This window comes from Chelonia mydas, chromosome 27 (genome assembly GCF_015237465.2).
Source record: "Chelonia mydas isolate rCheMyd1 chromosome 27, rCheMyd1.pri.v2, whole genome shotgun sequence".
NCBI classification, from domain to species: Eukaryota; Metazoa; Chordata; order Testudines; family Cheloniidae; genus Chelonia; species Chelonia mydas.
This window is the reverse complement of record NC_057860.1, coordinates 1,639,027-1,652,369: the sequence shown is the minus strand read 5'-3', so window position 1 is coordinate 1,652,369 and position 13,343 is coordinate 1,639,027. Positions and strand designations below refer to the sequence as shown.

Here is a 13,343-nt window from a genome sequence, read left to right as displayed (position 1 = left end):
CGTTACCCACTGCTACACAACACTCACGGCAGGAAACTCACACCCAGACACTTCCTGTGTTGCTCAGGTTGGTACCTGATCACGGGCGTTCAGTCTGCCGCTTTGCAGCATGACTCACGACAGTGGGGCCGGAGCGGGAGAAGTCACGCTCATTGCTTCAGCCCACAGATGTTCCAGATGTCAGGGGAGGTGCTAGGCCGGCAGCCTCTGCTCCCAGCTGGGACGGTCGGAGGGCTGGCTCCCCTGCCAGCAGTTCGCAGTCATGGAGGTGCCTGCAGAGGAATCTGATGGGTTGAATCCTCTGAAGCCAAGGAGGCTAATCCCAGCGGTTCCTCGATGAGTCATTTCTCTCCCCGTCTGTCATCTCTGCACCCAGCCAGTCAGTTCCTTATCAGCAGAAAGATTCACTCCGCTGCAGGGATGGGCTTTCTGCCAGGGGCCGTTAGCTGGGCCTCCACCCAGGCTCAAGTAGCCTTTTCCTGGTGATCTGCAAAGAAAGCTGGGGGTCGATCCTCCCCCTGTGTGTTGGTGCTGAGAGGCCTTCGGGAGGGAGCAGGGACTGGGCATGTGTGTGCACTAGTTCTTATCCAGTTCAGAGGGGTTGGGGGGAGCAAGGCCCCGTGCTTCCGAGGCCTGCCGGATGGGGCCCTTAATGCCTGCCAAGCGCTTTGAGGATGCAAACGCCGTGTAAGTGCTGAGTATTATTAGAAACCGGTGAAAGATCAAATGCCTCAGAAAACCCTGTAATTGATGCATCTCACTGGAGCGACTGCTGCCCTGGGGGAGGGGCTGGTAGTTTTTGCTAGTGACTGGATATTTTAACCAGTCAGCCTCTGCACTTGCTTCTTAGCTCAGGGGCTCTGGTGACTCCAGATTTTGCTTTGGGGGGGTCTGTGTTGAGCGAAACCCTCAGGTTTGGGGATGGGGGCTTGGGGGTGGGGGTGGGATGCTGAGCTTGCGAGCAGCGAGGCCCCAGGCTCACTCAGGTTGGCAGTGACCACTGGGCATTGCTGCCCCAGGGCTGCCTTCTTTCTCCTGATGGGCAGTTAATTTGGCTCCTGCTCCTGGGGGCCCTGGAAGGAATGACAAAGCCCTGATCATGGCTGAAGACAGGCCAGCGGAGAGGCTGTAGGCTGGGTGGGCCATGGAGACTGACCTCCCTGTCCACTTTCGGGCAGTCCCTGCAGGTTCGGGGCTCAGTGCCCTGCTAATCGTGCTGTCCCTGCGCTCTAGATAAATGGAGGCCGTGGGCTGTTCACCTCGGGGCTCATCCAGCACAGTCATCCCTGGCCCTAGCCCAGAGCTCTGCTCAGGGGTCCCAGGGCTGCGCAAAGGCAATGGGTGTCATCAGCCCTTTCGCCTGCCTGTGGTCCGGGGGCCTGAGTCTGACCAGAGCTTGCTGGGCCGTGTGCTCCCTGAGGAGATGGTGCAGGGCAGGAGTCATCACGTGCCGACTGGGGATACTGCGCAGAGCAGGCTCTTCTTGGCTTGTTCCATGGCCAGAGCCTCAGGGCCCTGATTCTGTCTCTATCTCCCGCCCATCAGTGAAGCCCTGCAAGGGTGCCAGGAGTCCAGCATCTCGGAGGGGGCTCGTGCATTCCTACATCCCAAGGCCGGAAGGGACCATCCAGTCTGATCCCCTGGATAGCAGAGGCCAGACACCTGCCCCACAGTGATCCCCAGGGCAGGTCTGTTAGAAAAACGTCCCATCTTGATTTAACAATTGTCAGGGTTAGAGAATCCACCTTGCGAAGTTGTTCCAATGATTAGTTACCCTCGCGGTTAAAAATTTACACCTTTCCAGTCTAAATTTGTCTGGCTTCAACTTCCAGCCATTGGATCGTGTTACATCTTCCTCTGCTGGATTGAAGAGCCCATTATCAAACCTCCGTGTGCCAGCCTCTGTCCCCAGGACTGTTCTGCTCTGCTGCAGTCACTTCCCTTCCCTTTGCCTCAGTTACCCCATCGATCTACCAGGAAGGAGAAGTCCTGAGGCACTTGGATGAAAGGGGATCTCGATGCCTAACCCAGGCCAGCAAAGTGTGGCTCAAGCTTTTAAATCCAGTGGTCCCAGTTCAAGCCCCATAGATGGATCATCATTAGAGAACTATATGTTTCTGTTATGAAGGGTGCGTCCACACTCAGACTGCTACAGTGGTACAGCTGCAGTGGAGACAGTGATGGGAGGGGCTCTGCTGTCAGGCCTGGTCTACATAGAATCATAGAATATCAGGGTTGGAAGGGACCTTAGGAGGTCATCTAGTCCAACCCCCTGCTCAAAGCAGGACCAACCCCAACTAAATCATCCTAGCTGGGGCTTTGTCAAGCCGGGCCTTAAAAACCTCTAAGGAAGGAGATTCCATCACCTCCCTAGGGTAACCCTAGACCTCCCGCACTGCAACTTGAGACCATTACTCCTTACTTTGTCATCTGCCACCCCTGAGAACAGCCGAGCTCCATCCTCTTTGGAACCCCCCTTCAGATAGTTGAAGGCTGCTATCAAATCCCCCCTCACTCTTCTCTTCTGCAGACTAAACAATCTCAGTTCCCTCAGCCTCTCCTCATAAGTCATTTGCCCCAGGCCCCTGATCATTTTCATTGCCCTCCGCTGGACTCTCTCCAATTTGTCCACATCCCTTCTGTAGTGGGGGGGACCAAAACTGGACACAATACTCCAGATGTGGCCTCACCAGTGCTGAACAGAGGGGAATAATCACTTAGAGTCATAGAATCATAGAATATCAGGGTTGGAAGGGACCTCAGGAGGTCATCTAGTCCAACCCCCTGCTCAAAGCAGGACCAATCCCCAATTAAATCATCCCAGCCAGGGCTTTGTCAAGCTTGACCTTAAAAACTTCTAAGGAAGGAGATTCTACCACCTCCCTAGGTAACACATTCCAGTGTTTCACCACCCTCTTGGTGAAAAAGTTTTTCCTAATATCCAAACCTAATATCCTAAACCTCCCCCACTGCAACTTGAGACCATTACTCCTTGTCCTGTCCTCTTCTACCACTGAGAATAGTCTAGAACCATCCTCTCTGGAACTACCTCTCAGATAGTTGAAAGTAGCTATCAAATCCCCCCTCATTCTTCTCTTCTGCAGACTAAACAATCCCAGTTCCCTCAGCCTCTCCTCATAAGTCATGTGTTCCAGACCCCTAATCATTTTTGTTGCCCTTTGCTGGACTCTCTCCAATTTATCCACATCCTTCTTGTAGTGTGGGGCCCAAAACTGGACACAGTACTCCAGATGAGGCCTCACCAGTGTCGAATAGAGGGGAACGATCACGTCCCTCGATCTGCTCGCTATGCCCCTACTTATACATCCCAAAATGCCATTGGCCTTCTTGGCAACAAGGGCACACTGCTGATTCATATCCAGCTTCTCGTCCACTGTCACCCCTAGGTCCTTTTCCGCAGAACTGCTGCCTAGCCATTCGGTCCTTAATCTGTAGCGGTGCATTGGGTTCTTCCGTCCTAAGTGCAGGACCCTGCACTTATCCTTACTGAACCTCATCAGATTTCTTTTGGCCCAATCCTCCAATTTGTCTAGGTCCCTCTGTATCCTATCCCTGCCCTCCAGCATATCTACCACTCCTCCTAGTTGAGTATCATCCGCAAACTTGCTGAGGGTGCAATGCACACCATCCTCCAGATCATTTATGAAGATATTGAACAAAACCGGCCCCAGGACCGACCCCTGGGGCACTCCACTTGACACCGATCTGCTGGCAGTGCTCCTACTAATGCAGCCCAATATGCCATTAGCCTTCTTGGCAACAAGGGCACACTGCTGACTCATATCCAGCTTCTCGTCCAGTGTAATCCTCAGGTCCTTTTCTGCAGAACTGCTGCCTAGCCACATGGTTAGGTTGACGTAAGCTGCCTTGCATCAACCTAGCCATGGAAGTTTCTTCCTTTAACTGTGAGTCCTGCTGACGTAAGTGCCTCTCTACGCCGGTTTAGTAATGCCACTTCCCCGAGCGGTGGAGAGTCATGGCCACTGTACTTAGGTGGACAGTGTCAGTGCAGACTCTGTTGCTTATATGGAAAGGTGCTGACTTTCAGGAGCCGTCCCACAATGCCCCACAGTGACGGTACACGCATGACTGGTGAGGTTGTGCACCGCCAACACAAGGAGCCAAGCGTGCACGCACAAGCAATTTTATAACTGCAGTGGCTGGATGCCGATGTAAGTTAGGTCGATGTAATTTTGTGGTGTTGACATGGCCTGACTGTAGCTAATCCACCTCCCCGCGGGGTGATAGCTAGGTCAGTAGAAGAACTCCTTTGTGGACCTAGTGCTGTCTGCTCCGGGGATTAGGTCGGCACAGCGATATCTCTCAGCAGTGTGGGTTTGTCACGCCCCCAGAGATGGAGCTAGGCCCATGTACGTTTTCCGTGTAGACGAGACCTAGGACAAGTAGCTCTTAAAATGAGTTAACATCTGTGTGCCCAGTATCTGCAGTGACACTAGATAGCAATTGATTGATGGGCACACTGCTCACCGGCTGGTGTCAGGCAACAATCCCTCTTGCACAATATTATACTGTGGGGCGGGAGGCAGGCCCAGCGCTGTGCCCTGCGGGGGGAGGGAAGGCAGGTGCAGCGCTGTGCCCTGCGGGGGGAGGGAGGCAGGCCCAGCGCTGTGCCCTGGGGACGAGGAAGGCCCAGTGCTGGGCCATGTGAGGGAGGGAGGCAGGCCTGGTGCTATATCATGGGATGAGGAAGAATGGTCTGTGGTTATGCACAGGATTGGACATCAGGAGATCTGGGTTCTAATCCCACCTCTGCCACAAACTTGTCCTTGGGCAAGTCCTTTAATTTCTCTACTTTGTAAAATAGGGATAATATTCACCTAATTCATGGTCAGGGCTTGTGCAGCTTTATGGACGAGTGCATGTAAAGAGCTTTGAGAGCCTGGGTTGGAGGGGATAGGAAGGTGCGGCGTACTATAACAGATGTGGCCTGCGAGGTTTACAGAGCATCCAGCTCTGGGCAGGACTGGCCGTTGGAGGTGGTGAGACTGGAGACCTGACTAGAGAGCGCGGTGGTGTGGTCTGGGGCAGGGGACTGCAGAGTTATCACAGGCAGCTTCTCTGTTCTGTCTTCAGTGGCGTAGCTTCCGAGCTGGGGAGGGTCCCTGTGACTCCCCCGCCCCCAGGCAGCCGCAGCACTACGTGATGACAGGTGTCTGCGAGTGGCTTGTTGGCCGGTGGCAGCTCGGTGTCCTAAAGAAGAGGGCTGGCTGTGAGTTCTGAGCCAGGCGGGCTCACTTGCTCCCACTCAGCATGGAAATCCTGCCGGATCCTGGCAAACGTCCTGTCTGTGTAAAGCCACTAATTCCCCGTCTGGCTAGTTCCCGGGGGCAGACGACCTGGGCAGCAGATCGCTTCCAAAGAGCGAGTCTCTCTCCCTGGCCCTATTCAGCCGTTTCTCACGCACATCTCAGACCCCTGCAGTCTCCTCCGCGTCCCGCTCACTTGCGGGTGCACTTGTGCACACACTGTGTCAGTGCTCGGGGCTGTGTGTTCTCCTCCGTCGTCTGAGGAAGCTGGGCCTGAATGTCTCCCTTCTCCCCCATCCTCGCAGGAGCGGTTCCAGGTCAAGAACCCCCCCTCTGCGTACATCCAGAAACTGAAGAGCTACTTGGACACGGGTGGAGTCAGCAGAAAGGTGACCTCCGACTGGCTGATTGCCATGGCGGTATTATCCTCCCCTTTTATTCTCCCCTCTCCTTTGCCACCCCTTAGCTTCTGTACCGCAGTCGAGAGCCGAGGTCCCCGAAATGGGGTCGTGCACCCCCCAGGGGCACAGGAGCTGTTGGAAGTGGTGCACTGTAGCAGGGTGGTCTGTCCTCTGTAAGGGGGAGGAGAGCCTGGACCAGACAACCCCTTTCCATGCCATGAGCCCTTCAAGGACACAGGTATTGCAGGGTGCAGCAGACTACCTGGGGGTCAGGTCAGGTGGCTACCTCCTTCTGGCTGGCTGGCTGGCTCCCGGGAGGAGAGGGAGAGCAGAATTACAGGGCAGCAGCAGACCAGGAGAGAGGGTCCCAGGGCTGGGACCCAGAAGAGAGACTGGGGGCTGGGGAGCCTGCCCGAGTCACAGCATAGCCCCCAAGGCTTGGTGGGGGCCCCAGAACCAAAGGGAAGAAGTGGGGGAGCAAAGGAGGCTCCCTGGAGCGGGGCTGGCAGCTGGATACTGGCGGGCTGGGGAAGCCGGCTTGAGTCACAGCACAGCCCTTAGGAGAAGGGCTGTGGAATCGCTTGGCTGCGAGGAAGGCATTTAGTCCAGGGACCGGGGCAGAGGGAGACCCACGGGAAAGATGCTCCAGAGGGGTTGGGGCTGGGAGAGCTGCGTGGCTCAGAGAAAATGGGAAGGGAGCCCTGGAATGAGGTGAATTGGAGCTGGAGCTGCCTGATGCCAGTTGAGGACCCCTCACTTCCAGCCAAGGTTCCCTCAGCTCCCTATGCCTCCCTTCTGAGCACTCTCTGGCCTTTTACACGCCCACTCCCTCACATGCTACCAGCGCCCCTCCCCACAGTCTAACCTCATTGGAGCCGGTGGGAAACAGAATTCCCAGCTCACAAAACTTTTCCTGATTTCAAGAACTGCCCCGTTCTGCATCGGGATGAAACTGCGACTTTTTGTAGTTTTTTTGTGTGGAAAAACCTCAGAGAGACACCCCTCCTTGCCATCCCCCATCATCCCAGAATAGCCGGTAGCCTGGGGTCAGGGCACTCCCCTGGGATGTGACAGCCCCAGGTCCCAGGGCTTGTTCTGAGTCAGGCTGTTCTGGACTGAGGCTGCGTCGCTCTCTCATTTTGACTCGAAATTCCATCCTGGGCCCGAGGAACCTTCCTTACAAAAGTTTCGTTGAAGCTGGGACGTTCCTGCGAAAAGTTTTGGATTTAACAGATTGGCATTTTCTGATGAAAAACCATTTAGTCAAAAAATTTCCAACCCCCTCTAAACCTCACGTCCTGTAGCCCTCCCCACCAGGCACCCCCAGCCAAAAGGCCTTCTCTTCTAGATTCCCCCAGGCAGATCTCCACCAGCCAAATTTGAAACTTATTTCACTTTGACTGTAAATACTTAAGTCTGTTAAGGCCTAAAATAACTGTGCACAAAAAGGGGATGCTGGCATGAGGGAAGGCAAGCATCTGTTCCCAGAGGGTGGTACATGGACCAGTAATGTTTGGGAATTGCTGCTCTAGAGGTTATTTGGAGTTAACACAGGTGGTAAAAGAGAAATGAGGCTGCGACCTGGCCAGTGATGTGGCAGATCTGTCTAACTCCCCTTTGCTTTTTGAAACGCAGTTTAAGAGGCGAGTGCAGGAGTCCACACAGGTGCTCCGAGAGCTGGAGATCTCGCTGAGGACCAACTATATCCGGTGAGTGGCTGATGCCCAGGGTTAGTGCAGATGACTGTCTCCCTCTAGTGACCGCTCCCAGCCTGCAAGTGGCTCAACTCGTGATAGGGCTTGTGCTTTGGGGGCTGCAGGTCTGTGTTTTAGCCGACAAGGGGTGTTGCACTCTTGCCTGCTAATCGCTGCAGGCCTGCAAGGAGGCAAGAAGCAGGAGCTGCTACCAATGCTAGCCGGAGGTCTGCTTTGGCTCCAGCAGCAGAGCGGCTGGTTTTTGAGTACAAAGATCCCTGGTTCATGACCCGTCAAGGGTGGGTTCCTGCCATGCTCCATCTGCTGCTGCTCCTCAGCTTGGCTTTCATATGTCATAACTGGTCGTGCCGTGTCTCGGGGGGGGAAGCACTGTGGGGAACTAGGAATGGCCCCCACTGAGTTTGCCTCCGTGCTACCATCCCACTGCGAAAATCGCATGACTGTGGTGGTGAGGCTTTTGTGGGCCCCTGGCTGTCTCCCAGCCCCATCCGGATCATGGAAGATCCAGAACAGGTGCAAGTCTGGGTGGAGATGGGAACTTCACTCCTCTGATGGTTAGAAAGCTTTGCCTAATTTCAAACCTAACCTTGTTGATGGGCAGTTTATATCCCTTTGTTCTTGTGTCCACACTGGCAGGTCTGTGGCCCCAGGCTTCGTGCAGAAGCCTCTCTGAAGTTACCTGGAGTGCAGTGTGTGACGGGCTCTCAGGATCAGAGCCAGGCTGGGTGGGAATGGGCCGTGAGGCCTGGCCGGCCCAGTGTCTGGGCTGCCAGGGTGACCTGGAGTATGTCTGCTGCTAAATCTACCCCCGTGCTGTCGGGCGAACCCACTGGGTAGTGCTCTGGCAAATGGGACCCAGCACTGATCTGGAACGTCTATACTGTTGTCTGAGCATGGGGCAAAAGCAGATGGGCAGTGCCCCTCCCTGATCGTGGGGCTGGGGCTGTCCGGTGCCATCTGGGGCCTGGCCCAAAGCCAGTCACGTCTCAAAGCAATGGAGGCAGTTGGAGGCGTCTGTGGGCGGGTCCTGTGGTAATTGGGCTGGGGGTGATGGCAGCCGAACAGGAGACAAGCGGCGGGGTTGCATGTAGAGCAGGAAGGCAGGTCTGGGGGTTCAGGCATTGGGTTCTGAGACTCAGGCGACCTGGGGGCAATTCCCAGCCTTGCCTCAGACTCCCTGCTGGCCTTGGGCAAGTCCCCGCACATCTCCGAGCTGCCATCCCCACCTGCGAGATGGGGTGGCAGTGATGGCATGCCTGACCTATGGCTCAGTCTGGGGGGAGCTCTGGGACTTTGGGGGCCGGGCGGAGGGACTTGAGCTCTCAGGAAACGAAAAAAAGGCTCCCCCTGGAGCAGGGAACCTGTGAATAACCATGCAGTGGGGGATTCAAGAAGAGGGACTGCTGGCTGCCCTTGGGGGATGCAGCCACATAGCAGGGCCCTGATGGAAAGTGAACCTCTCTCTCCTGTGAAGCCTGCCCATGCATCCAGCCAGGCCGGACCAGGCTGACTCGACACCACCCATACCCTCAGAGGGCTGCGTCCTTACTCTGCTGTCCGCCCTGAGTGTGGGCGGCCTAGGCTAGTGGGGAGAGAGCTGGGATGGGGGGGGACGCAGCCCTGCCCTTCCCCACAGCTCTAGGAAGGGAGCAGATTACTTAATCCCAGGGCTGTGGCCCGTGTGTGAGGGGGCAGAGCCAGCATGCTTCCAGCCCACTCTGCCCCTCCCACTGGCTTGTGCAGAGCAGAGCTGGGTGAGCTGCCCCTGTGCTCCCCATTGTCACGGAGTCCCTGGGCGATACTCAGGAACTGCTCCCTACGAAGCCAGGCAGGACTCTGGGGAAGTCTCCTTTCTGTGAGCAGCCTGTCTGCAGGACACACAGCTCACCCAGCTTCCACCTTCCTGGGTCTGACCTCGGAGCATTCAGCCTCCTCTGCCCCTCCCTGCGCTTCCCCCAGCGAGTCCGCCCAGGCGGGCTCCTGGGGAAGCCAGAGGGTCCTGCCCCCCAACTCCACAGTCAGACGGGACTCTCAGCCAGCCAGTGAAACAGAGATTTATTAGATGACAGGAACATGGTCTAAACTAGAGCTTGTAGGTGCAGAGAACAGGACCCCTCAGCTGGGTCCATTTTGTGGGGCAGTGAGCCAGACAACCACGTCTGCCCTTCACTCCATGTCCCCAGCCAGCCCCAAACTGAAACTCCCTCCAGCCCCTCCTCCCCTGGGCTTTGTCCCTTTCTCGGGCCAGGAGGTCACCTGATTCCTTTGTTCTCCAACCCTTTAGCTCTCACCTTGCAGGGGGGAAGGGCCAGGCCATCAGTTGCCAGGAAACAGGGTTTGGCCATTCTCTGTGTCCAGACCCCTGCACACACCTGCCCTCTAGGGCTCTGCAACCATCATACACCCTTATCCCACCACCTAGATACTTAAGAACTGCCTAGGGGAAACTGAGGCACCCCCACACTATTCAGAGGAAACATTAAGAACAGTCCCGTTTGGTCACATCTCTCCCCCCTTCAAGACCGAACTGAGCGGGGTCACTTTAGCCGGTGACCTGGGGAAGTTGGAAGCCACCAACGTTCCCATGGATGCCCCAGCATCTCTCCCATTCCTTGGTGGGAGTTACACCAGGCCCTTCCAGTTTCACGCCCTCCCTTAGGTTGGGGATGGTCGATAGCACTCGCATACCGCAAGTGGGAAGGTTTATGCGGCCCGTGCCCTTTTGCCACCCCAAAACCCCATGGGGGGTCAAACTGGGATCGGGTCTTCTCCCAGCGCTCCAGTCTGGAGGGCTGCAATTCGGGCTCTCTTGGTTAAGAGCCCCCATCTTGACCTGGGCCACATACTGTTCACTTACAGAACTAGCATGGAGACATCCCTTTCTCAACAACCTTGTCTCCCCAACAAGCTGGCCAAACACAGCCACTTGGTTATAGGACTGTTTAACTTTCTTAACAGCTTTCACTCCATCTGAGACCTTCTCAAAGCTATCCACACTGGATCTTTCAACAGGAATGTCAGTGGATCCATTCACAACAGAAAATTTCTGGCTGTTACTTCAGTTGCAGTAAACTGCTTGCAAAGACTCCATGAGGATTCCTTTCCCCAGGGCTTTTCTATGCAACAATTCACCCCTCACAGAAATTCTGCTCTTACCCTCTTTACCTAGGGCTTGCTCAAGAGGAACACTTTCCTGAGCAACAACAGACTCTTTCTGGGTCTCCCTTACATCCAGAATTACCTCTGGCCCATCAGGTGGGTTCCTACACGATCCCCTTTCAGGCAAACTTACAGACTGCATCAGAGCCAGCATGAGCCCCCTTTCTGGTGTGCAAGGGGACGGGGAGCATCTCTCTGTCCCACCCAGCCCCAGGGGCCTGGTTACAGGCAGGCAGGTATCCTGAGCCTAGCAGCTCCTCCCCCTGTCAGCCAGGTCATCTGAATTTTCACTGACCATTTCCCTCTCCACCGATTGGTTTCCTGGATTCAAATTCAAACCCTTGGCTGTTACAGGAGCAGGGCCTGGATCCTGTCCCTAAGAGACACAGTCACCCCACAACAGGGTCTCACAACTGATATCCTGGAGAACCCCAACGACCAGCCATCCCCACCCCGCCTGGGTCTGCACAGGGATCTGGGCCGTAGGCAGGGCGAGGGGCTTCACCCCTAGGACCCTCACCCAGCTCACACAGCCCCTCAGCATCTGGTGAGGCTGCACCACCCGGGGCCTGACAACAGTTCTCTCTGTCCCAGGATCTTGCCACCCCAGGAATGTCTCCCCATTGACCATCACCTTCCGCTCCCACTGGGGGTCCGAGGGGCCTGAGCCCAGGAGACTCCACACAGACATATAGGTTGGGGTCAGGAGTGGGAGCCTGTCCACCTCCCCACCCATCTGGCTGACGGAGTCTATGGCCTTGGGACCCAGCAAGGGAGCTAGACACCAGGGCTTTTCCACAGGTTCAAATCTCCAGCATGCTCAAAGGCAGTGAGGTGGGCATCCACATCCCCCCCCTCCTTAACCAGGGGCAGCAATTTAGTCTTGAGGTTCCCTGTGGAACTGGCCCCCCGGGGTCTATCCCCACTCACCCCTGGGAGGTCCCGTAACCCTCTCCGCTCCACCACTGCCAGTTCATCCTTCTGCTGCTTCTGCAGCTCTTTCTCGGGCTCTTGCTGTCTCTCACAGTCCTCGTGCTCTCTTGGACTCAGCTCCAATCCCGTCCGTGTCCGATCCCCGGATGGGGAACCCAATCGTGAAGACCCCCGTCTTGTCAGGGACAGGAGTCTTGGGGATGCCTGGCTACCACTCCAGCTGCTCTGAGATCCTGCTCTAGTCCCATTTGGGGTCAGGAATCTGTTCCTTAGAACGGTCATCCTCCTCCAGCTGCACGATTAACTGTGCCTTGGTGAACTTTCCAATGCTCAACCCTCTCTTTCTGCACACAGTTACAATGTCCTTCTTCAGGAGACGGTGACAGGCTGTGACTCCGCTCTTCCCGAGTTGTTGTGGACTCACAGGCCTGTGTGCTCTCAGCTCCCCACGGTTTCCAGGGAGAACCCCTAGTGTGCCAGCCCTTCTCGAGGTCACCACCTCTTTGCCAGGGTCGAGCTGCAGACTCCTCCGCCCCTGGGACCGCTCGCTGCAATCCCCAGGGGGACCCTGTTACTGCAAAAGTCCTTCTCTCTCCCAGGGCCAAGCCGCAGGCTTCTCCGCCGCTGAGACGGCTCACCACAGTCCCCGGGGGACCCTATTACTGCACAGTCCTTCTCGCTGGTCACACACTCCCAGGGGTTAACCGCCCCCCGAAACCGCTCCTCTCCGAGCCTTCAGCACGCCTGGTCCTCATCAATCCCCCTTCGTTTTACTGCTCCCCCATTGCTTACTGCAGGAAGTGCCATCCACGGGGTGCAGTACATCCCACCGCTACCACCAGTTGTCACGGAGTCCCCGGGCGATGCTCGGGAACTGCTCCCTACGAAGCCAGGCAGGATTCTGGGGAGTCTTCAGGACACACAGCTCACACAACTTCCACCTTCCTGGGTCTGACCTTGGAGCATTCAGCATCCTCTGCCCCTCCGTGCGCTTCCCACAGCGAGTCCGCCCAGGCGGGCTCCTGGGGAAGCCAGAGGGTCCTGCACCCCAACTTTGCAATCAGACGTGACTCTCAGCCAGCCAGTAAAACAGAAGGTTTATTAGACGACAGGAACATGGTCTAAACCAGAGCTTGTCGGTGCAGAGAACAGGACCCCTCAGCGGGGTCCATTTTGTGGGGCAGTGAACCAGACAACCACGTCTGCCCTTCACTCCATGTCCCCAGCCAGACCCAAACTGAAACTCCCTCCAGCCCCTCCTCCTCTGGGCTTTGTCCCTTTCCCGGGCCAGGAGGTCACCTGATTCCTTTGTTCTCCAACCCTTTAGCTCTCACCTTGCAGGGGGGAAGGGCCAGGCCATCAGTTGCCAGGAAACAGGCTGTCGGCCATTCTCTGTGCCCAGACCCCTGCACACACCTGCCCTCTAGGGCTCTGGAACGATCATACACCCATATCCCACCACCTAGATACTTAAGAACTGCCCAGGGGAAACTGAGGCACCCCCACACTATTCAGAGGAAACATTAAGAACAGTCCTGCTTCGTCACACCCGTCACAGCTGGGTTCAGTCTGAGCAGGGGTAGCCACAGGGCTGGGTCGCTCCGGCCCGAGGGGAGGGCTGTGGGGAGAGACGCTCTAGAAAGGAAGCAAAGGAAGAAAAGAGAAACGGGCTTGGGGATGGCGGTGCAGCTGGTCTGTCCCTGCCTGATCTCCCTGGCTAACGCACCTCCTCTCCCCCAGCTGGGTGCAGGAGTTCCTGAACGAGGAGAACAAGGGGCTGGACGTGCTGCTGGAATACCTCGCCTTCGCCCAGTGTGCCGTCACGTAAGTTGCTGCTGAGCCCTTTG

General features: G+C 56.3%; 1 protein-coding gene across 1 annotated transcript in view; it reads left to right on the top strand.

The window, feature by feature from the left end:
- FMNL1 (formin like 1) overlaps positions 1–13,343 on the top strand; it is a 68,180-nt gene that overhangs the window by 21,845 nt on the left and 32,992 nt on the right. The window contains exons 3-5 of the mRNA XM_043536841.1: positions 5,594–5,707; positions 7,325–7,398; positions 13,237–13,320. Of these exons, the coding sequence (XP_043392776.1) occupies positions 5,594–5,707; positions 7,325–7,398; positions 13,237–13,320 (272 nt within the window). The remainder of the gene's footprint in view (positions 1–5,593; positions 5,708–7,324; positions 7,399–13,236; positions 13,321–13,343) is intronic.